The sequence below is a fragment of the Aotus nancymaae genome, unplaced genomic scaffold, assembly GCF_030222135.1.
Source record: "Aotus nancymaae isolate 86718 unplaced genomic scaffold, 86718_ANA_hifiasm-v0.15.2.pri h1tg000006l, whole genome shotgun sequence".
In the NCBI taxonomy this organism is placed as follows: Eukaryota; Metazoa; Chordata; class Mammalia; order Primates; family Aotidae; genus Aotus; species Aotus nancymaae.
In genome coordinates this window covers 30085866-30111586 of record NW_026988417.1, presented here as the reverse complement: position 1 = coordinate 30111586, position 25721 = coordinate 30085866, and the positions used below count along the sequence as shown (strand labels likewise).

Sequence of the window (25721 nt, the reverse complement as noted above, 5' to 3'; positions counted from 1 at the left end):
AATTTAAGGTATCTATAAATAAATAAATATAGTAAAGTAATACTTCAGCATACTTTTAATAATGCAAACTTTCAAAAAATATATGTTCAACTGCACATAACCCTTTGAGGTAGATTGGGCAGTTATTATCATAATTATTGTTTCCATTGTGTAAGTGTAGGAGATATTACATGAATTCACCCAGGTTCCCTTCCTGGAAATGTGATGGAGCTTGAACTAGAACCCCAAATATCTGGCTCCAATTCTTGGCAAATGTATTATATGATAGATTGCAATAGAGCAGAATTGTTACATTTAAAAAGGACTTTTTAAAACTGAAAATTTATGAAATAGAGTCTTCTAGAAGGTATCCCAAAGGAAAAGAGAAGCTTGATAGTCGAAAATGACTCAAATATATGACTTTTGGTAGAGAAACTCAATTATTTAATCCCCCAAAGGTCATAGATAAGGTATTATAAAGAAAAAAAGTGTGCATGAGCTGGAGATTTAGGAAAGGCAAAGGAACAGATTATTAGAATGAAGAAATAAAGAAAAAATATGAAACCCAAGAGTTAATTTGTGGAACAGTCCTTTAATTCTCCTTCAGAAATGAAACGGCAGAGAAACTGAGAATTTTCATTAGGTAAAGAAGAGTCATAATGTACTTTCTCTGCTACTTTCAAAAAACTTCAGAAAAAGTTTAAGAAGCTAAATAATCAAGTCAGAAGTCCTGTACCATGTGCTCTAAAATAAAATGTGGTTACTTAAAAAAACACACACACGGGGATCTCTAAACCCAGGGACAATTGATAGAACTAATTTAATAGCTACTTGATCTTGGGGACATAGATAATACTCAGACATGGGCAGCATAAGAAAAAGCATACAGGCTTGATGTCACAAAGGACAATGAAAGCAGTCTGGGGCTGAAATAGGCAAGAATTAGATTTTTAGATCTTCATTATTCTGGGAGAAAGAGATGGACCAATATTGTCCAGGAAACTAGAAATGCCTCTCAAAATTGAATTCTCAAAGAACTAGTGAAGGTGAATACAGCTGATCACACTGAATAAAGGGCAGTAAGCTTACAGGGAAAAACTGATAAGATATGGTTCCCTGTGAACACATTGCTTCCAGTCACCTATTGAAAGATGATGCATGGGTAAACTGCTTCAATCACAGTGAAGGAAAATTATAAGGATTGGGCACTAAAACTCCATTTCCTCAAGTATTCATATAATTAAAGACTGAGCTTGCGTTAGGTGAGAGTTACCTGAGAATTATGAGCATTTAATTAATGATTTTTCAAACTACGTATAAATCTGGGAATTGTTTCTTATGCACACAGCTCTGAGTGTGAAGTATCACCTACACAAGAGTAACTGCAGGTAACTGCCAGGTAAGCAACTAAAAAGTTGATAGATAATTGGTGAATGTTTAGAGAGTACAAAGATACCTTATAGAATGGACCGGAAGCAAAGATAAAAATGAAATCTGGTTATATAATCAGGCCTAAAGCTAATATTGAAAAAAATCCTTTCTATATTTTAAGAAAGAATATGCAAAATCCTTAATAGATGGCCCTAAAGACAAGAGAAAACAAACAAACAGCAACAACAAGCCTAAGCTGGAGACACAACATCGTGGTTAGTAGCCAGTACTGAAAGAAGCACTGAATCTAGGGAGCAAAAGCAATGTGTTTTTCAGATGACCTCAAAGACAGATTTGTTTCCGCAGGCCTCATCATTCCTCAGTGTGTGGATTAAGAAACTCCTCCTCTGATTCTATCCTCTTTAGGCAACATTTTAAGAGCTATACTGACTCCTTGGATTTCCTTAAAGAAAGAGTATTGCTTTGAGGAGGAGGCAGGGACTTTCTTATCTACTGAATGGGATAGTCTCCTGTTCTAAATTCAATAAACCAATATTCCAGTTTGACATTAAGATCTTGTAATATTGTCAAGACTTGGTTATCATGCTTGGCTCTGTACAATTCTGAGGCACTGATAAAATGGTGTTTTATAGATCTAGAAAGCAATTTACAGATACCATCCAGAGGCTGCTTTATGTGACAAGAGGTGGCTACCTATCAGCCAGGTATGTAAATGTCACATACCGTATTTACATACATTCTATTTAATGTTTTAGGACAATGGGGAGTACATACAGATGTCAAAAAATGGACATTACTAGAGATTTTCCATGAAACAAATATATATATGAGCGATTAAATGGGAGTTGCATTTTTTGCTTGGAAATTATTTTGTAGCAATTGGTTAGATGGTCCTTATACATAATTCTTAGAAAGTAACAATGAACACAGAGAAATAATAAATTTATGTGACACTGCTGGTTTTATTTCTTCAGGTTAAAAACAACATTAAAAGTGACATCCTCCTGACATATCATTATTAATAAGACTTTGCATATAATATTTTTAGAAGAATTTCTTTCTTTAGATGTTACACTAGCTGTGGTAGGCATCAGTGACATGACATTTCTGTGGTGTTATGCAAACATAAAATAGACTGGAATTAGTCCTTTTACTATACAATTTGAATTTATTTCTCATTCAGATTCTATTTCCATGATTTCTGTTTTGAAACACACCTACTTGTGGAGTATTACTAACAACTGACAGGACTATTACAATGTCAAGAATCTGAAAATCACAAAATAATTTTTTATGATGACCAGGAAATGTTATAAATTATTAGATCTCACCATAACTGTAATTAGTGACATATTCTTTTAATTTCAAGTAAGTAAAACAGCCAAATGATTGCATAGTATAAAATAAAATATAAAAGCCATACTAGAGGACAAAACTAATTTAATGAATTAGGGTATATCTTTCAAGAAAAGACAGCAAAAGCTATTATGCAGAAACATCACACTCCATAGTACTTTCAGAAAATTTTGTAATTAAAAAAATCCTGAAAAATAGAAGCATAAGGCAATTAGAAATTCATTAAGATGGATATCAAAAGATGTCACCATACCTCTGCCTCTGATAATGATGTCACATGGACTTGGTGACCTGAGAAAGAAATTCTCAAGTATGTTCTTAATTACATTTTATGGTTTCCAGTTTTCTGAGTTGTCTCAATTCTGTTAAATCTGTATCAGCAACATTGGGCCCCTATTTAGTACACATAACTTTAATTCAACTTTTTTTTTCTTTTGGATACATATATGTAAGGATAATTTCAGAAGTATCCTGCAATGGTTGCCAAGGCACAGGTCCTATCTTTAAGCAGTTTACAGTATAGTGGGGAAGAGGGGGAAGAGGAGTGGTAAAAACATAAACTACCTTCCCATGCAAATGTCCTACTTCTCTTCATTAACTAATATCTGCATGACCCCACATGTCGACTTCTTCATCTTCAGCTCTGCAGGACTAGATATTTGATAGCTACTACTTTCCCAATGTGAACTTCTTCCTGTATCCTGTCACATTTTGTTTGTTTGCTTCTATTTTTACTTTTTTTGTTTGCTTGTGTTTTGTGTTTTTAGAGACAGGGTCTCAGTCTGTCACTCAGGCTGGAGGGCACTGGCACAGTAATAGTTCACTACAGCCTGGAAATTCTGGGCACAAGCCCTCCTCTTGCATCAACCTCCTAAGTGGCTAGAACTACGGTCATGTGCCATCACATCTGGCTAATTTTTAAACATTTTTTTGTAGAGACAGGGTCTCGCTATGTTGCCCAGTCTAGTCTGGAACTCATGGGCACAAGCAATCCACCCACCTCAGCCTCTCTAAATGCTGCAATTACAGGCATGAGCCACCTTGCCCAGCCTGCTTTTGTTTTTCATATATTTCTCAGTCACACTCACTGAATCTTACTTATCCCCTATTCTCTTACATTTCATTACTTTTTAACATTCTGTTCAGGTAACATCTCTTAGCTGGTGCCATATACTTAAATCGTAGTTTGATCTATTCCCAAGAATTTAGCATTGCCAGTGTTCTAATGACTACTAAAGCTACATTCTGCTTATCTGTACTCACAATTTCAGATCTATATCCTGTTAAATATCACTTGCATTTTTCAAAGATACCTTAAATACAGCATGTTTTAACCAGAATCAGTCCCATGAAAATGTGTTGCTCTTTCCATTTTTCCCAGGTTGGCAAATAGCACCACTTTTTCCCCACCTTCTGAGGTAGGTATCCTTGGTATCTCTCACTGTTCTCCATAAACTTATCCATATTTCTGCTTATCAAATTCCTACTTTCCTACCCCTCAAAGCATGGATATGATTTTTTATAACCCCCACTTATATCCTGCTCTACCTCTGGCAGCATATAATCAATCTCTCCATATAGTGCCTCTCATGCCTTTACTGTTAAACATCTAATCTGTACAAGCCATTCTTTAAACGCTTAGCAAACAGAGCCCGTGTCATTCACCTCTGAGTCCTTCATAAAAATTTGCATAAAGTAAATGCTCAACAAATGGTCATTGAATTTTACTCAGTGGATTCTTATAATAGGCTACATTCCCTGTTCACTATATAAAATTTCAGCTATAGCCACTATGACCTTTGGCTACAAATGCTGCCTTGGTGAAATGTGGCCTCATAAGGAACTGAAACAATGGGCACAATTCATCATTGGGCACTAGAGCTCAGAGGAATGCAACCTCAGAAATGCCTATCACTTTCAGAGCATATATGGCCTCTTAACTACTTCATTAATGTAGACGCTGAGCATTGCGGAGAAGAAATAAAATCATGAAATACAGATTGTCAAGCAGAAATAAGAAAGTTTTTAAATAGCTGGGTACTATTCTATTGTCTGTTTACTCCCAAAACATACCACTAATCAGAGATTTTATTTAAATGTGTAGTATCCAAATTTTATTTCCTTTAAGATTATCACATTTTAGTAGTTGAAACTCTGTTCTAGAGGAGGCATTTAATTTGCATGCATTTCAGATATTTTCTCATTCTTATAATGAACTTACAATTATATTTTCTGGACAATAATGAGAAGGCATACATGATAATGAGACTTAATGCCAAAAAAATCTACCTGCATAAATTAAGAAAAATTTATCAGAGACAAGATTCAAAAACAAAGCAACCTATTGTCTACATTTCTGTATAAAGGGATTGTAATATAAATACCTGTATGCCTAACTTGAATCTTGAATTAACAATTACAAAAACAATTTGCAACCGCCACAAAATAAATGAGCTTTTTTTTTTTTTTAATGAAGGCAATGTAATCCAGTCTACTCTATTCTAATGTAATTTAATCATCTACTTAATTTGAGTAATACAACTGGTCTTCCGAAAAGAAATATCAATAACATCAAAAGATTATTTACAGGCTCTTACTAAGTTTAAAATGCCTTATTTACAGCACACACATTTTTAGTAATTATCCATGTTTATAATCAGAGAGAAAAGGAGGACATAAAATTAATCTATTTTTAGTTTAGATCTGGATTTAGCTTCTGCCACCAATTTCATTAATGCTAAATTTTAGAGTTTTTGCACTAATTGTGTTTAATATTTAAAAAATGAAAAAAAGGACAAAGGAAGACATTAAAAGGGGAACAGTAACTTGATTAGAAAAAAACAAAATAAATAATCTGAGCTTATTTGGTTTCAAATGAAGCCTCCAAGCCAATTTAATAATTGTTTTTAAATATATCAAAGATGAGTAGATAAAGGGAGAAGATGTGTGGGAAAAAACATTTCAAGGTCTTTTTCCTGTTTAAAATTTTATGTATAAAATAAAAATTTTCCAAACCTGCTTTTATAATTGTTCCTTCTGTATAATTTTCCTTCCCTCCCCTGTATCTCACAGCACTCTGAACTTCTCTAATGCACTTACTACTTTCTTCATTACACTTAATTTACTGTGATCAAGGTTGTAGCTCCCGAACATAAAAACTTCCATCTTAAAGGCAGAGATTCTTTCTCATCTCCTGAAATTTCCTCAGAAAGCCTTGGTCATATTTTATTTTCAGTATTGGTTTGTTGAATCAAAATGAATAAGCAGAGCTTTGACACTATATATTCGGCCCCTGAAAGAAGAGAAACCTATTGTTCTACTTTGCTTTATTTGCAAGGCAAAAAAATACTTATTAAACCTGCAAGAGAAGAGGTAGGAATGCAGAGTGTTTTACCTTAGAAGAGGAATATTGAGATAAAATGGTTTGTCAATAAGTGGGCTAACCTCCCTCCGAGATTGAGTACTAACTTCCTGGGTGGGGTGGCTCATGTCTATAACCCTAGTACTTGGGGAGAGGCCAAGACAGGTGGATCACTTGATTCCAGGAGTTTGAGACCAGCCTTGGTAACATAGTGAGACTTTGTCTCAACAAAAAATTAAGAAAATTACAGGCATGGTGGTGCATGCCTGTAATCTCAGCTCCTTAGTAGGCTAAGGTGGAAGAATTGCTTGAACCTGGGAGGTCCAGGCTGCAGTGAGCCAAGAATGTGACACTGCACTCCGAGACCCAGGGTCACAGAGCAAGACCCTACATCCAAAAAAAAAACAAAAAAAAAAAGGACTACTATACTTAAATATACTTAAACAGTCAACACCCAGAGTTCTTTTAACAAATAGAAGATGCTTAAGAGTGCTATGGTTTAGCAGCACAATTTTTTAAATACATAAATCCAGCATTAACATCAACATCCAGAGTTCTTTTACCAAACATATATAGAGAGATTATATATAATCTATAAGCAAAACATATATCATATCATCTACAAGCAAAAAAATAACATCAACATCTATATTATATATAATCTATATAATAATATATATAATCTATAATATAGATTATATATAATCTATAAGCAAAAAGAATTCAGAGGAAAGACTGAGATAATACCTTAACTCAATAAGGAACTAAACAATCAAATGTATTATCACAAGTGCTGAAATTCACACAAGCAAATGCTTTGAGAGTCTGGAGGCAACAAAACCACTAACTGACCTCCAAAGTCACTTTGAGATTTGATGAGCGCTCCTTCCCTCCCCAAATGTCATAAGGGTTCAGCAAAGTGATCTAGCTTAAAAGGACCAAATTAGAATAAAAAGGGTAATATGGCCACACATTTTATCAGAGTTAATTATTAATATTGAGATTAGAAAAGAAAGGACTGAGAATCTGGTAAGCATACTAATTGGACATTATTTTCAGCTCATTTTCCCTGTTAATGTGAATAATTTGCAGCAGTTTAAAGGGAAATGTACACCTGAAGAATAATGCATTCAACTAGAACACTTAGAAAAAAATAGAGAAGAATGTAGAAGGATCATAATGACATCTCCCTACCTTGAATGACATAGAATAGAAAGAGTGGGTTGATTTGATGCCAAGAGATAGAAGACTTCCTTCCCCTCATTGTAGGTCCTTGCTATACTTATAACTCACTACTCATGAGGACTACCCTATGGTATTCCACACACACAAAAAAAACAAAAAACTAACTGGAAAATATTTAAAGTGAGAATATAATTTATACTGATAATTTAAAAATGCTAAATTTGTGAGGTTCAGCATTTTATGAAGTCCTCATGATTAAGTCATTGTATTGTATCAAATCTATCTAAACTTAATAATAATCCCAACTATTTATTACTGTTATTTAAATAATAATGGTAAAACATTTTATCAATTAACATAGTGAAATTACAATTCATCATTTATTTATAAATTTTTACATGTTATTGTCTCATTTAGTTTCTTCTGCAATCCTATGATCTGCAGTTGAACAAAGTGAAGCTAAGAGGGGTTAGAAAAGAATACTCCTTGTAGGAGGTGAAGCCAGATTCAAATGGATGTCATCAGATTTCAAAGCTTGTTTTGTAAACCAGTAGATTCTACTCACAGCACTGCCAATTCTTCTCTAGGATGGTACGTTCTTTAGATTCTTTTAGATTGTACTGTTCATTTTACTAGACAGCTGAGACCCCTAAAGGACACATTTTAATTAGTTGAGATCTGGCTGAGAGACAGTCTTTATGATCCCTCTCTGTATATATCATTATGAAGAAATCGAAGTGAATAGCACCCTCCCAAAGTGGTGGCATACAAACTTTTGGGGGACACTTGGGAGGTATAGAGCCATGCCACAATTGACAGGAAAAGTGAAAAAAATGCAGCCTCAGTCAGACACTGGCAACTAGCGTGACACAGAGAAATGCAAAACCCTGAAAATGAATCCTTAGCAAGGTATGTTAGTCTCTTCCTGCAGAAGAAAAAAAAATAAGGTATTAGAGGAATTTGTTTTTGAGGTACTGTATTGTGTTTATGCCATTAAAAACTATATGAGGATCTTTGGAAAGATGGAAGAGGCAGCCTTGCTAGAGACGTCTGCTCAATCTACATGAAATCAGCACAAACCAGTAACTAGACAACTTTGCCTGACAGATGCCTGCTTGAAAACTGGGTAGACAGGAGAAAAGGAGAGAGAAAGAAAAGGTTCTTTATCTCATACAAAGATGAGCATTTAGTCTCTATTCTCATTACCCTTGGCCATATAAAAATGGTGGCTCATTCCCAATGATATTTCAAATACACTGCCATTTACTTCTAAAAGCAATATGAAATGTCCATGGTTTACTGCGGCATGTTTTATTCATCAAGGACAAGGTATAAAGCATGTAGAATGAAGAGATGAAGGAAACAGAATGAATGAAACAGTTGAGCTTAGCTCATATAAGTGTGAAAAAGTAAGAAAGTTTGGAAAGGGAAAGTTCAAAAATATTCATGTATAAAAGTCAGAAGTTTTTTTTTAAAGATCTGAGAAAATCAAGAGGCATAAAATGAATTAGGGATTTAGAGTAGCCAAATTTCTAACCTCATTTAACTTTTTAAAAACCTGTTTTATGGATCATCTGCTGTTTTTTTTTTAATTTATTTTTATGGTGTAATATTTAAGACAGTCTATCTAAAGAAAAGTATATATCGTTTCCTACCTTTTTTTTCATCTGTACTCTGACCAAAGTTCACATTGTTAAGTAAGAAAATAAATATGCTTATTCTATTGTGAAATGGCTTAATCATAATTAATGTATTTCAAGGACATTGTACCCAGGGCTTGATCAGATCTACAGATGGCTCTTGCATAATGGGATCTGAAGGAGGCTCCAGAACTATCTCCCACACTGGCCTACTATGGTGTCAACATTTCCACCCACCTGGCCAGAAATCACACCATTGGATTCAGTTCACTCCTTTGCTTTATGTAATAAATGCATTTCCTACTATTAAAATGCACTTGCTGTGTGGGTTGAGAGAAAGGCACTAGAATCACTACTGCCCTGCCCACGTTAACATATATTGTCAAATTCACTCACTATCTCACTATGAGACAAATTTCTCTATTCTATAGAGTAGAAGACTCAATAAAAACTTAATGTAAGAGAATCACAGATTATTGGACCAGGAATCGAGTAAGATTTCAGAGTTGATTTATTAATTTCCTTAGACAGTGGCCTACCAATGCTGATGGCAAAATTGAGAATCCAAGCGAGGTGTTTTCTATATCTGAGCTTACTAAACACTAATTATCATAAAGCTTGACATAGCAAAGGCAAACTGGCTTTGCAAAGATAATTTATAGGGAGCTTTGGAAAGAACAAGTAGACCATGGGGTATGAAGGTAGGGGCCAGGATAGATACAATAGACCCAAATAAATTGTTATATACCACTCCAAGAGAAAGTCTGAAGACTACTGTATAATTAAAATAAGAGCAAACTCTTGCATAGTCAATGTTGCCTTGAATGGGATGGTGATTTTAAGCCTAATGTTTTTACCTGAATTATCAATTCATTGCAATATGCATCAATTATTCTAACATTTCCATTATCAAATGCTTTTATTATCAACTTCCCACCATAAAATCTACATGAATTATTTTATTGCTAAATGTATTTTAATGAAATATCAACCAATTACCTCAATCTTTGATCAGATTGATATGAAAAGATTAGCATGAAATTACCATAATGATGATGATTAAAGGCAAATAAATATATAATAGTAATCTTTGTCACAAATAAATGTATAACTAATAAGGTTTTCTTAAAATATTTTTTAAATGGTGCAATTCCTATTATTACTTTCTAGGGACCTGAGGCATTCTATAGATTTGGAACTTTAAAATGGTGGGTCTCATTCTACATTATTAGATTCCGGTGGTAAGAAATTATGTTTATTTTTAAGGTATATTCTTTTTCCTTAGCTCATAAGAGAATAAAACCTTATTCTCCATTTGGCAGTAATGTGTTTTAAAATATAGCATAAAGCTTGTTAAACAGGGAGTTAACACACAGGCCCTTTGAATGAAATTGTATTTATCATACTACAGTACAGGAGGATGATAAAGCCTTTGTGAAACATACATTTTGCTTAAATTTACCTGTTTCAGTTCCTTCTTTGTATTTGTGAAAACTTACTTTTATGATTAGCTATCCTAACTTATTCCTGGTTTGTGACATTGAAATTGTATTTGTTACTGCACTGGAAATTATCTTCTAAACTTTACAATGAAAGTTAATCTCAAACACTTAGTAATAACTGCATTGTTTCACATAGGTTAAAATGTAAGGAAAATATTTGAGGTAATAATAATTAGGAACTAGCACAGCATCCAAAATGGTATTTTAATGGAAAATCCAAATGAAAATCCAATACAAATCCTGATTAAAACCGAGCCAAGCAAAAAACTACAGATTACCTGGATTCCAGTTAAATGTGACAAATGAATACTTGACAGGTTTCAATTCCAATTCTATTTATGTCAGAATGATCCATTGATATTGAAGATGAAATTACCAGAATTTAAGCAATACAACTGCACCTTATGGCTAGATGATTAGTGTGAAAACATGGACCCAACAAAATTGTTACTCAAATGTCAACTGCTACATTTAGATCACCTAAAGGCTATCACTTCTCATTTTGTCACTACCTATAGATCAAGGCTAACATGAATCACTGCTAGTAGATGACAAATGGTCACATAAATCTGAATTTCAAGTGTTGGTCACATACAAAATCAGGAAAAATCCATTACATCATCACGGCCCTTGCTGTTGACAGGCCTAAAAAGCGGTTATAAAAAAAAATTAAAAGTCTTTTTTGGAACTGTTTCTCAATATACTTTCTAGTTTATTAACAAGCTCACTGTTAAGTTTTCCGTGACATGTATGTTTCCTAAAAGGTAACTGATACATGTTTGAAATTATTCATCATTCTTTCTTATTTTAAGGGTGGTGAATCCCCATAAACTCATAAAACAGAAACTAACATTAAAAAATGACTATAATATCAGTGGTACAAAGTCCTTTTTTAACAAAGTTGATATCAAAAAAAAATTTAATTGTACATTCTGTTCTTTACAGTAAGAATAAGCACTTCTTAAAACAAATTAAATTATATGTTCTCATGAAAAGGTAATCTCAGATGTAGTAATACCCATAAATTAAATTAATCTTGCCTTTCTAGGCATGCTCTATTTATCTATCATCTATATTGTAATTACATATATTGTAATTACATATATGTAATTATATGTAACATATATTAAATTTATGTGATTACATATATGTAACCACAGATTTTTTAGTTCAATTTCTTTTTCCAGATAATTTTAAACATAGCTGCCTTAAATATATATTCATTAGCATTGCAATTCATACCAAAATTGTATACCCATTTAATAAATTACTAAAAAAGGTAATTCTTAAAACCCACACCAGACTCCCTTCCACATAAGCACACACCACCATACACACAGATAAGCATGCCTTTATAGTCATAAGGCAAAATGCCATTTTAACTCTGGAGAATTAATCAAGAGGGACATCAATCATCATATCTTCTTACCCAAGAACAACGTAGAAAAATAATTATTTAGCATAATATAATTTAGCAACACTTTCACTTGGGCTCATTTATGATATATTATATTCTAATGTTGAATTTTAATATTCATAGGAAAACTTCCAGAAGAATATCAGTCTTTTTCCTGCATTAATATGCTCTACTTGCATATATATCAGCACTAAAGAAACTGGTATACAACAAAAAGTTAGTGTCTTATTTCACTTGGGGGTTGAAATGATAAAAGACATAAATCCATTTCAAGTTTTACTAAGGATAAAACGTGTGTGATTCCTCTTCCTTTCTCTCTATATAACCATATCTTTCTTCATATTTGAAAGAATAATGAAGTTAGGATGAATTTTACCATTCCATTATTTGACACAAACTTATTCCTCAGGCATTTACTTATGACTCAAAATCCAGAAAATAAATCGCCAAATTATCTCTGGGAATATAAACAAAAGTGAAAAGTTTTATAAGCGTTATTTGCAATCTAAATGTGTAACGTAAAGGAAAGTGTATAAAAGGCCAATTGTGGTAATTATGAAAATCACCTCACAACAGGATAAAAATATGGAGTATTATGATTATTTTCCTTCCTTTCTCTCACATAAAAATGAAAAAAAAAAAAACCTTATATTTAAATAAGAGGGAAATTCTAATAGTATTTATTGTATACTCTGGAGAACAAAGTAGTGCTGTTCTCCTTTGACTCTATTCAGTGATCACCAGAAAGGAGAGGTTTGAAATTGCTTTTCTAAACATCTAGGACAAGAAAAGGTAGGTAGAGCAAGGTGTGTTTCTTTCATTTCCTTTCACTAAGACTGGACAGTTGCAATTGAAGAAATAGTTGCATGACAAAACAAATAGAAGAAAATAATCAGACAAGACCTTTCTTGGTTACTATTGTTTAGGAATTCTGTACTTATTTAGCTTTCTTCATGGTGGACCCTGTTCTAATTTATTTCTAAGTGCATTTATTTCTGACAGGATGTTTTAAAATGATGGTACAATTTGGGTGAATTTTATCTACAGAGTTATGTTCCTTTATTTGGCATTTCTGTATTTTAGCAAATATTTATCAGTTAAAGTACAATGGTTTTAGTGTCAGCTATTTTATTTAGGGTTTAGACTGACCTTCACAAATCTACTTATTACAGCTCACTAGCGTGATTATGTGTGTGGATGTTGTGTTTGTCCCTACCATTTTCCATATGCTCTGCCTCACCAACACTGCCATCCGGCGTGGTCCTTTCATAGTTGTCCTCTGGGAGTGGAAGGGCACCCAGTCTTGGCCCTGATGAACTCTTACTGCTTGGTGTTTCTGACTCCTCCAGCCCGCTGTCATAGCAACTCTGCAGTGACCCCTGATGTGGGTCCTGAGGCTGACTCACAACAGAAAACGTCACTCTACGAAATGGCTGCAAAAGAAAAGATTCTGAATGTCACTACGATGTAAGATTGTAAATGATCTTATTTAAAAAATACATAAATTACACACATTAAGGTCTACTGGTAACTAATCCAACACAAAATAAATAGATATGTTGAAATCAATTTAGTTAACTATGTATTATCTAAGGCAATATCTAGAGCTTAGATTTTATTATGGAAAAAATGAAAATTCCCTTTCAGAAACAGAGATTTAAAAAACAGCAATTTCACTAAAACATACATTTAAATCTGATATGTTAGTTTCACATGTTCAACTTTTTTCTATTCCGTAGTCTTCACTTCAGATATGCTTTTCAGAAATAGGCTCTAAAAAAACAAGTTCAATGATTTGTGAAGACAGTAAATATTGAACTAATCCGTTGTAAGAAGACTCAATTTTTACATACTTTGTCTATATAATACAAAGTCATAAAATCAAATGGGTTGGCAGTTGACTTAAACTATTCAAAGTACAGCTGACAAATAGAAATTTAGATGCAGTGCTAGGAAATAGAAATATGTTTATTACATCAATCCTATAAAAATATTGCCTATTGACCATGAAATTGTAAGTCATACTAAAACAACAGATAAAAGTTTCCCTGAAAAGTGAGTAGAAAATAAACTATAAAGTTTAATTGCATGTGCTTAATATTACTGTTTGTGATTTATTCAAAAAAGTAAAATCATGTATAGTCTTTAATTTACATTTTTAAAATTTTATGAAACTTTATCCAATTGAACCCCACAATTTACTATGTTACTGACAATGGCTGGACTGAAGATTTACTATGAAAGGTATTTGCAGATTATCTTAGATAACCACAAAATAAAAAGAAAAAAAAAGGCTCATTAAAGGAACAAATCAATGCCATGTATTGACAGTGCTACACAAGAATAATAATTTGGAAAAACATATAAAAACGTCCTGTAATGTCAGTTTGAGATTATCCTTGGCAATAGTTGTATCCATAAAGCTGCTGCATGAATTTGAAAATGTCAGAAGTGTACATATTTTTAAACTTATAACTCAGACTGTTTCCTTTTACTACAAAGTATAAAATTAATGTTGCTAGAAAATAGTGAAAGGTTACAAAACCATTTTTGCGCCTTTATAACTTGAGTGTTCATGATACAAATTACTAATCACCACCTGAACCAGTAGAATTTTAGAAATATTAAGGATTATTTGCACATGGTAAGTTATTAATGGGAAAGCTAAGAAGAGTTAGAACATCTTCCCCTAATTTATAAATTCACTTTGCTAAAGACAAACACATGCTTCCATAAAATTTCCCTTTATTTTGTCATAGATGGAAGACTAGCTGAAAATACTGTGAATTATAAGTATTTTTAACCCAGTAGGTCACTTTTCACATTCTTATTTGACATGTACAATCTTTACAAAATCTCCTTTTTTATTCTAATTCAGAGTCAAACAGCTGAATCTTAATACAAAAAGAAAACATTTAATTCATGTTCTCTTCTTTATAAAGTTTCACTGAATTGGAACTACAGTATTTATAAACAATTATAAATATTTTCAGTATGCATAGTATATACGTTATGAATTTAAATTTACTGACAATAAATTTTCTAGAAATATTATTTCACTAACAATTATCATATTTCTTTACAGTAATATAATTGTGATATTTTACCTCGTACTAAAAAAAAATAATAATTTGTATTCTCATTTTTACCTGTGTGTGTATATTTTCTTTTCTCCCATCCCTCGCCCACTCAACTTCTTATGCCCAGCTGCCTGCAAACTATCTTAGACTGTTTAATGTTTTTGGTCTCACCTTGGAAATGAAACCACTGACAGTCTCCTAAAACTACACTGCTCTACACATAGAAAATATTCAGTAAATACTTCTGAACAATAAAATTTTAATGTCAATGTTGAATTTAGCCAAGACCTCCAAGGGTCAGGCAGACATATTATCATTTAAAAACATAGTGATGGGTTTAAAAACAAGCATATTAAAAGAGAAAAGAGGGTCAACTGCTGTCCTTAATTCTATTTTAATGACTTTCAAATCTTTTAGAATATTTTTATTGATAGAAGAAGAAAGTTCAAAATGAATACAGAAATACATATGATATACCAATAAATTTAGAAACAGAAAATAAGAAATGATGAGAAATGGCGTTTCATTTTGATATAAAAAGTAGAAAAAAAAAAAGAGTGATATTTGGGTGAAGCAGATAATTTTGGAATCTATGCTTACATGTTTATTCCACCAAAAGTAGATAAGCTAGCAGAGAAATAGGTGACAGCTGTGTTTTTAATAAAAAATGTTAACAATAAAATAATGATTTTTCTGTAATGGATTATATAATGACTGCTATGAACCTATGCATTTTGTTTTCTTGACTTCCTATGCTATGTTGACTGTGAATATTTTAATCTCCATAAATTATTTTAGAAGAATGTCATAATTTTAAAATATTTAGATCTATTTATATATTAGAAACTACTTAGATTCATCAGTTCTTCCTTTCTTGTATAAAATGCTTTTGCATTAAAATAATATCTGAATGAATAAAAACATAACTCACAATAAATATTCAAAATAAAAAGTATCACACAATGGATTATAATACATCACACCTATCATTTTAATCCACATTTAAAATATTCCATTAGAATGCTATAGTAGGACATCAGCATTATATCACTAGCTTTTCAAATTCATTTTGATAATTTTGAATAGCAAATTTTTGTGGCCAAGTATTTAAGTTGGCAATGTGAACCAAATTAATATGGAAGCCTACATTCTAAAAGATACCCCATTGATGCAAGAGTTAAGATTTAATTTCAATAGTATATCAGACATACAGAATTAGATGAAATGAGAGAAAGAGACAGAAAGAGAAAGAGTGAGAGAGAGGCAGACAACTGAGTCTTGAAAAGATGGTTCAGTTTTATAGCAAAGGTTATGACACCATATTTATATTATTTATATATTCCAGAAAGATTGACTAAAGCAGAAATGTAAAGCAGAGTGTCAACTCCTGGCAGAGAGAATACATTTGCATTATACATGTGACTGTCACTTTGTTAATTACTGATACTCCAAAGTACAATAGTTTAAGTGATAATTCTTCAACCTAGATGTGCCTTAGTATCACCCAGAGAACTTGTGAAAAAGCCAAATGCCAATATTTGGTCCCAATTTTATTCCAATGAATCAGCATTCAGGGCAGGGCCAGAGATCTGGAGTGTATAAAAATCTCCCCAGCTGATGAGAGCAGAAAGAAATGAGAAATCTTACTGTGAGGAAGAACATAGAGGTTCGATAAAGCAATGTGCTCCAGGAAGGTAGCTGGTTCTCAAAGTGTATAAAATAGTTTCCAGGGAGAGTCAGTAGACTCCTGGCTCCATCTTGAGACTTAAAAGTATGGTCATAAAGATCTTTTGTAAATTGCAGTGTCTGAATTTTGTATTTCTTTCTGGAGTGATAAATGATTTTGTGTCCTATAAATGTAAATTGGTCTATCAAATAGAAGAGAAAGCAAAAGAAAACAACAGAGCTTGAGGAAGAGTTAGTCTGCCAGCTCTTTGAAACTGTGAAGACAAGCTAGAGACTTGAATAAGTATTGCAAGATGGAGATCTTAAAGAAAATTATTCCAAAAATTGTGGATGGGGTGTATGAAAGAATTAAAACCAGAGTGAAAAATCAAAGAATTTCTTTAGGTAAATTAATGATCTAAATAAAAGGCCAATAATGAAGACATTTTCTGACAGTTCCTTATGAAAGAGGAGGATGAAATGTTGAAGGCAAAAGATTATGCTAGGAAAGAAAGTATAATGAAATATTTACCTAGCAAGAGGTAAGGCTGACAGAAGGTGGTGGCAGTGAAAATGGACAGTAAGGCCATTATAAAGAAAGCCCATGTAGCTGATTGAATTGAGTCATTAATTCACTAGACCTGCATTTATTTTATGCCCATTATGTTCCAGGGTTTTGAGGATGGTCCAATAATGATTCTACACATTTAAGAAACTCAAAACCTTCTAAGTCTATAAAGGAACATAAAACATAATGTGATCAAGTTTCCAGTAAAATGGAGGCATAAAGAAGATGCTGTAACACTTACTCAGAAATTTAGGGCAGGCATTGCAAAGGCAGTGGTATGTGGGTTGAGACCTCTAAAAGAAATTTGATAGATGATATATATTTGGGGGTTGATTATAGATTCCATATTGCTAGAAGCAAACAATTTTTTTTAAAAAAAGGGTAACAATGAAAAGCAGGTAACTTTCAAAACTCAGAAGTCAAGGAAGAAGAACATTTCCAGAAAGGCAATCTATGTGATCAAAAGCATCAGAAACATCAAGGATGCTGACTACCGCATGCCCATTGGATTTATCCTTCAGAAAGCCACTGTGGCTATAGTGTCTCTAAATTCTGGGGAACAATTGTAGATTGGACCAAAAGAAGCAGAAGATTGACTTGTCAATAAATGGAAAAATAGAGAAAGTGGGAAAGTACTACTACTCTTAAAAATATGACAAAAGAGAGAAATACAGTGGAATTTAAAACAATGATTGATGTAAAGTTTTTGATTTATTTATCTACATTTTTTTTATTGTATTTTAGGTTTTGGGGTACATATGAAGAACATGCAAGATTGTTGCATAGGTGTATACGTGGCAGTGTGATTTGCTGCCTTCCTCCCCTTCATCTATATCTGGCATTTCTCCCCATGCTATCTCTCCCCCACTCCCCACCCCCTGCTGTCCCCTCCCCTATTTCCCCCCAACAGACCCCAGTGTGTAGTGCTCCCCTCCCTGTGTCCATGTGTTCTCATTGTTCAACACCTGCCTATGAGTGAGAACATGCGGTGTTTGATTTTGTGTTCTTGTGTCAGTTTGCTGAGAATGATGGTTTCCAGGTTCATCCATGTCCCTACAAAGGATGTGAATTCATCGTTTTTGATGGCTGCATAATATTCCATGGTGTATATGTGCCACAGAAAACGTGACAGGGAAAATATTTATCTACATTTTTATCTTTCTTCGTTGGCACTGAAGAAGGTTTGCTTTAAGATTAATATTTGGAGATGTAAGCAAAAAGGGGTGCTCAACAACAGAAGGTGGCAGCAGAATGGAAGAGAGCAAAGAAGACAAGCTAACTAGAATTAAGAGGGAAATAACATCAAAAGAATTACAAAAACAGTAGAATATTTTGAGGAATTTTATTAATGGGGGTGTGCGTGCACGTGTGTTTAATGGGAAAGAAACAGCACATAAAAAATAACAGAACAAGAGAAGAATTACATTCCAAGAAACCTTATGTGACCTCGAGGACGAGTTAGCTGATCTTTGGTTCTTGTGCCTTAGGCTCAGAGTCTATAAAATAGAGATAATACCTGCCCCTTGCTAACTTAAGTTGTCTCAGACTTAATGAGATAGATTATAAAAAGAGCCTTAAGCTCCCTCAAAGACATGCACTATAAAAGGTAGTATACCTCAGACCACAGCTCTATAACTAGAGCTATCTCCCATTGTTTAAAAAAAAAAATTTTATGAAAATATAGAGCTGACTGAGTAAAACTTCTAAATAGAATTTCTAAAATTCATACAAAATTTCAAGCCTAGTTATCCTATTAATGTGCTACAATTTTATTGTTCTAAATGCAAATTATTTGTAATGCAAATATGTACATACAATAATGCTCAAAATTTTTAAAAGCTATTTGAATTGAATCATTCATTAAGCATGAATGTTTCTCTATTCAATTATTTTGGAATGGCATTTATCAACTATTTTTGTCTCCATTATGACATACTAGAGACTTTCACTTGAGGAAATACCCTACTATAGGCACTACTCAGACGTTTTAGAGTTTGCTACAAATATATTCAAGGGTAAACTCCAGATAATGTACAATTCCTGGAGCATTGTACGTACCATCATTCTCACTCTAAGCCTCCAGCTGATGCAAATGCAGTAGAACTGACACTGTTTTAAACTACTGTCTACTTGAAACCAATACTGTTCACTCATTATTTAATTTTATTCACTTTATTTTCTGGAAATCTAGCGGTCACACGAGTGGGCAAACGTGTTAATGGAGAGGTCCTCTATCTGCGTTGCTTGCTCTTCTGCTGTCCGGAGACCTGGGCAGGGTGGCCTTTTCAGAGCCTCCCCTCTGCCCTAAAATGTGGGTGAGCCTAAAGGAAGGGGTGTGTGATTACAGTGATCATTTCTGAATGAAATTAATCTCAGAGACTTAACAGGGCAAACATAGAAAATTAGGATTTATTAAATTGAATGCTGTGGGGTGTACTATGGAACATATTCAGTAAATGCATTAGTGTTTGATAGTTTTGTTTTCTGAAAAACATAAACAGATGCTAAAATGGGCATATTGGTGAACTGGAGATCAAGAGAATGATTGCCTGATTAGATGAAGAGAGGAATTAGAATCCATTGGGATTACAGAAAGAAGGCTTCTGTTCTAATGACAGTATTGCAAAGGATAAGGCACTCATGAAGGGAAAATGAGGTGAACATTTGATTCATTATTCCCTTCCATAAAATTGCATCTCCACGATTGAAAACATAAAGTACCTAACAGTCACCCTAAATTTAGGCAGTAGAAAGATTTACAGTTGACATGAGAAGCTCTCACAAACTACTTTTTTTCAAAAATAAACTAGCAGCCAAATTCTCTCCTGCTCTCCACCCAGAAAGGTCAAGGAAAGTTAAGTCCACACATTTCATATTCACTAGAAGACAGAAACAATTTTCTAAAATGTCCATATTTTTAAATCTCTAGAAAGCAGAAGTCAAATTGTACTATAACAACTTCCTTATTTTTTATTTTATTTTGTGGATTCATTTTTAATATTTTTTTAATTTTAGAGAACCTTATAACCACTCTCCCTTTTTGAAAGTACTGATGTAGTAACATTTACTACTTATAATCTGCCTATTTGAGGAAGTAAATTTTGAAAGTAACATTATTACTAATAATATCACTATGTTATTAATGTATTCTGCTTTCAGAATACAATGATTGCAAAGTACGTATAACATTCACAGGTGTTATCTATTTAGCAATAGAGACTAGAAGAATATTTATAAATATATATAATAATAGTATTAAAACCTTTCTTTTTATCCATCCTGGTTAGATTAGAAAGTAACCATCACACCATAAAAGCAAATGTTATGTCCCACAATCAGACATACTTAAAAACATGTACCTTTCATCTACTAAGCAAATTTTTGTAAGTTACAACCTGTACACAATAGTTACAGTAAAACAGAAAATACAGCACAAGGCTAAGAGTGCAGATGCTTTCCCCTTGGAGTCCATTTTTTATAACCTAGTGGCACTACCTTTATGGGGATTTTATTTGCAAGAGGATAGGACCCTAAGGATGCCATCTATTGGAAAGAACCTCAGGTTAAATCTCTTTGCTTATTGAATACTGCTCTTTGTCTTACAGACAACTTTATTGGGAACTTTAAATCTGCACCTTCCTTTTTAGCTTCAGTAGTTTCTCCATAAATCGTCTCCTTATCTGGAACTCCCATACAGCTGTCTCAGTCACATCAATTATTTCTGAATGGGCTGAAAAGCCTTTTTTATTTTTTCCAATTCACTTAGTTATGTCCATCAAACAGACTTCTAATGACTCTCTTTGTCAGTCATAAAGCACTGAAACAGTCATGGAGCAGAACATTGCAGTATTATAAAGAGTGCTGCATTTCATTTTTAAAGAGGGGCTAAGGCTGTGAGATCTTTCCTTCCAAATGAGCAGGCACTGATTAATCTGCACACAGTCTCAACGAGTGTCAGTGGCTATTGAACAAACATATTTCAGATTCCATAGTGCATTAGTTGGAGTCTACCCGGCAGAACTCTCAAACAAACTTTAATTAGGTCTTTAAACTTTTTAGGGTGTTTCCCTTTGCTAACATTTCAAGATCCCTCCATACTTCAAACTGCCTTTCTCTCTTTCAAGTCAATAGCAGATGAAAGGATATTAACAAGGAACATGTTGAAACATTTGGATTAGTTAATTAAAACTCTCATTCCGGTCAGCAGTTAAATAACTATATTTCCTTAGACTTGCATGCAATTACATATTTGACATTATTGTTTACATTTGCGCTTTAGAAATTAAGAGTGCAGGTGATTATTATAATTCTTAGTTCAGTAGATCACAAACTATTTAATTATTGCAACAAAACAATGATGCTAATATCAAAATAGCAGCTACTCTGTGCGAGCAAAATGCTATTCATTAATGTTGTCATTTTTCATGCCATCCCTATATGGATCATATTAATATTCTGATTTTACAAACGAGAAGAAAATAATGAATTTCAATATTCAAACTCATGCAAGAACTACTCTAGCCTAAAAATGCAAGTTGGCTTCTTGGTTTTTTTCCCCCAACTAATTAAAAAATGTCAGGAAACAGAATAGCCAAAACCTAAAACTCTTAGTTAATGTAGGCAGTTTTTCTTCCGATAGCTTCTAAAAGAGATAATATATTCTAAAACACGAATTGTGGGTCCTCTATATTGTTGACACAATCATTCAATGTAGGTTTTGCTCTTTATTACTGGGTTAAGTTTTGGCAAAGTTTTTCTGTAATATGTCAGAAAGTAAGTATTTTAGGCTTTGTGGGCTATAGGTCTTTGCCACAGCTACTCACCTAGGCCAATGGAGTGTAAAAACAGTCATAGAATATCCATAAATAAATGGACATGGCTATGTTCCAGTAGTTCTTTTTTTTGAAAAATTTTTTTAAATATACTTAGCTCTGGGATACATGTACAGAACGTGCAGGTTTGTTACTTAGGTATACACGTGCCATGGTGGTTTGCTGCACCCATCAAACCATCATCTACATTAGGTATTTCTCCTAATACTATCCCTCCCCTACTCACCGACTCCCTGACAGGCCCTGGTGTGTGATGCTCCCCTCCCTGTGTCCATGTGTTCTCATTATTCAACTCCCACTTATGAGTGACAACGTGCAGTGTTTGGTTTTCTGTTCCTGTGTTAGTTTGCTGAGAATGATGGTTTCCAGCTTCATCCATGTCCCTGGAAAGGACATGCAAGAACTTATTCTTTTTTATGGCTGCATAGTATTGCATGGTGTATATGTGCCACATTTTCTTTATCCAGTCTAACACTGAGGGGCATTTGGGTTGGCTCTAAATCTTTGCTACTGTGAATAGTGCTGCAAGAAATATACGTGCACATGTGTCTTTATAGTAGAATGGTTTCTAACCCTTTGGCTATATACACAGTAATAGGATTGCTGGGTCAAATGGTATTTCTGGTTCTAGATACTTGAGGAATTGCCACACTGTCTTCCACAATGGTTGAACAAATTTACCCTCCAACCAACAGCATAAAAGCATTTCCATTTCTCCACATCCTCTCTAGTATCTGTTGTTTCCTGACTTTTTAATGGTTGTCATTCTAACTGGCATGAGGTGGTATCTCATTGTGGTTTTGATTTGCATTTCTCTAATGACCAGTGATGATGAGCTTTTTTTCATGTTTTTTGGCCACACAAATGTCTTCTTTTGAAAAGTGTGTATTCATATCCTTCGCCCACTTTTTGATGGGGTTGTTTGTTTTTTTCTTGTAAATTTGTTTAAGTTTCTTGTAGATTCTGGATATTAGCCCTTCGTCAGATGGACAGATTCCAAAAATTTTCTCCCATTCTGTTGGTTGCCTGTTCCCTCTGATGATAGTTTATTTTGCTGTGCAGAAGCTCTTTAGTTTAATTAGATCCATTTGCCAATTTTGCCTTTTGTTGCAATTGGTTTTGGTGTTTTAGTAATGAAGTCTTTGTCCATGCCTATGTTCTGAATGGTATTGCTGAGGTTTGCAATTGGGGTTTTTGTAGTTTTCGGTCTTACATATATAGGGAATCCATGAGCCCCACATCACCTGTGAGTACCCCAGGTTCGGTGGTAACAAAGGAATGAGAGAAAGACATATTAAGAGAAAAAGTGGGACCAGAGGGCCATCACTTTATTACTCTGGAGGTGACAGCAAAGGCCCCGAGCTCTGATCATCCACACTTATTTATTGATTACAATGACTTTGATCTATAGGGTAGGAGTGGAGTGATGGTGGGATGAATCAGTGAGCTGGAAGCAAATCAGTGAGCTGGAACTGGTGTGTCATCCTAAGGAGTGATAACAGTGGCGGTTTGGGAGTCTCACAAAACAAGAACATGTGGTTATCTTTAACTTATTATCTATGTACAGCTGATGGAACTCGGACCTTACAGGGGCCTACAAGTCTGGCTAGGTCACAATGCTATGAAGGGGTTTTACATCCTTGAGCACAATATTTATGGTAACAGAGCCTAGATCACCATGCACTGGAACATGAGGCATGGAGAGGGCTTCCTCCTCAGAAGCCTCCTGAGGCCTTCAGCAGTTTGTTGCTCCTTGTTTATGTGTTACTCATAATCAATTTATGTAGGCACTCTGTAAGTCCTTTCTCCTTTGCAGTGTTTCCCAACAACATATAAATCTTTAATCCATCTTGAGTTAATTGTTATATAAGGTGTAAGGATGGGGTCCAGTTTCAGTTTTCTGCATATGGCTAGCCAGTTTTCCCAACACCATTTATTAAATAGGAAATCTTTCCCCCATTGTTTGTTTTTGTCAGGTTTGTCAAAGATCAGATGATTGTGGATGTGTGGTGTTATTTCTGAGGCCTCTGTTCTGTTCCATTGGTCTATATATTTGTTTTGGTACCAGTGCCATGCTGTTTTGGTTACTGTAGCCTTGTAGTATAGTTTGAAGTCAGGTAGCATGATGCTCCAGCTTTGTTCTTTTTGCTTAGGATTGTCTTGACTATACAGACTCTTTTTTGGTTCCATATGAAATTTAAAGTAGTTTTTCCTAATTCTGTGAAGAAACTAAATAGTAGCTTGATGCGAATAGCATTGAATCTATAAATTACTTTGGGCAGTATGGCCATTTTCATGATATTGATTTTTCCTGTCCATAAGCATGAATTGTTTTTTCCATTTGTTTGTGTCCTCTCTTACTTCCTTGAACAGTGGTTTGTAATTCTCCTCGAAGAGGTCCTTCACATCCCTTGTATGTTGTATTCCTAGGTATTTTATTCTCTTTGTAGCAATTGTCAATGGGAGTTTGCTCATGATTTGGCTATTTGTCTATTATTGATGTATAGGAATATTTGTGATTTTTGCACATTTATTTTGTATCCTGAGACTTTGCTGAAGTTGCTGATCAGTTTAGGGAGTTCTTGGGCCGAGACAATGGGGTTTTCTAAACATACAATCATGTCATCTGCAAACAGAGACAATTTGACTTCCTCTCTTTCTACTGAAAAAGCTTTATTTCTTTCTCTTGCCTGATTGTCCTGGCCAGAATTTCCAATACTGTGTTGAATAGGAGTGGTGAGAGAGGGCATACTTGTCTTGTGCCAGTTTTCAAAGGGAATCCTTCCAGCTTTTGTCCATTCAGTATGATATTGCCCTGGGTTTGTCATAAATAGCTCTCATAATTTTGAGATATGTTCCAACAATATCTATTTTATTGAGTGTTTTTGGCATGAAACAATGTTGAATTTTATCTAAGGCCTTTTCTTCATCTATTGAAATAATCATGTGGTTTTTGTCATTGGTTCTGTTTATGTGCTGGATTAGGTTTATTGATTTGTGATGTTGAACCAGGCTTGCATTTCAAGGAGGAAGCTGACTTGATCGTGGTAGATAAGCTTTTTAACGTGTTGCTGGATTTGGTTTGCCAGTATTTTATTGAGGATTTTCACATAGATGTTCATCAGGGATACTGTCCTGAAATTTTCTTTTTTTTGTTGTCTCTCCCAGGTTTTGGTATCCGGATGACGCTGGCCTCATAAAGTGGGTTAGGGAGGAGTCCCTCTTTTTCTATTGTTCCAATTAGTTTCAGAAGGAATGGTATCATCTCCTCTTTGTACTTCTGGTAGAAGTCGGCTGTGAATCCATCTGGTCCTGGGCTTTTTCCTGTTAGTCGGCTATTAATTGCTGTCTCAGTTTCAGAACTTGTTATTGGTCTATTCAGGGATTCAACTTCTTCCTGGTTTAGTCTTGGGAGGGTGTATGTCTCCAGGAATTTATCCATTTCTTCCAGATTTTCTAGTTGATTTCATCTTTGTTGTGTGGTATTCTGAGAGACACAAAAACTGTAAACTCCTTATTCCCATGTATTTCCACTTCATGGCTAATTATACTAAAGGATACTATCCTAATTTCTAATCTTGTATATTCTCTAATTAATCTATATCACCCTAGCATTGGGCATTTGTGCTTTCACTTTTTTCTTCATTGCAATTTTTAATCAATGTACTCCATAGGGGACCCTCTAATTAGGAAGCTCATTTCTTTTTTTTTAATTGTATTTTAGGTTTTGGGGTACATGTGAAG

At 34.0% G+C, this 25721-nt stretch overlaps 1 protein-coding gene across 6 annotated transcripts in view; it reads right to left on the bottom strand.

The window, feature by feature from the left end:
• PCDH7 (protocadherin 7) overlaps window positions 1–25721 on the bottom strand; it is a 421284-nt gene that overhangs the window by 212346 nt on the left and 183217 nt on the right. For 3 of the 6 annotated variants that reach the window (XM_012458207.3, XM_012458198.3, XM_012458170.3), the window contains exon 2: window positions 13049–13265. In XM_012458207.3, coding sequence (XP_012313630.1) covers window positions 13049–13265 — 217 coding nt within the window. The remainder of the gene's footprint in view (window positions 1–13048; window positions 13266–25721) is intronic. The other 3 variants (XM_064366227.1, XM_064366228.1, XM_012458179.3) reach the window with 2 other exon arrangements.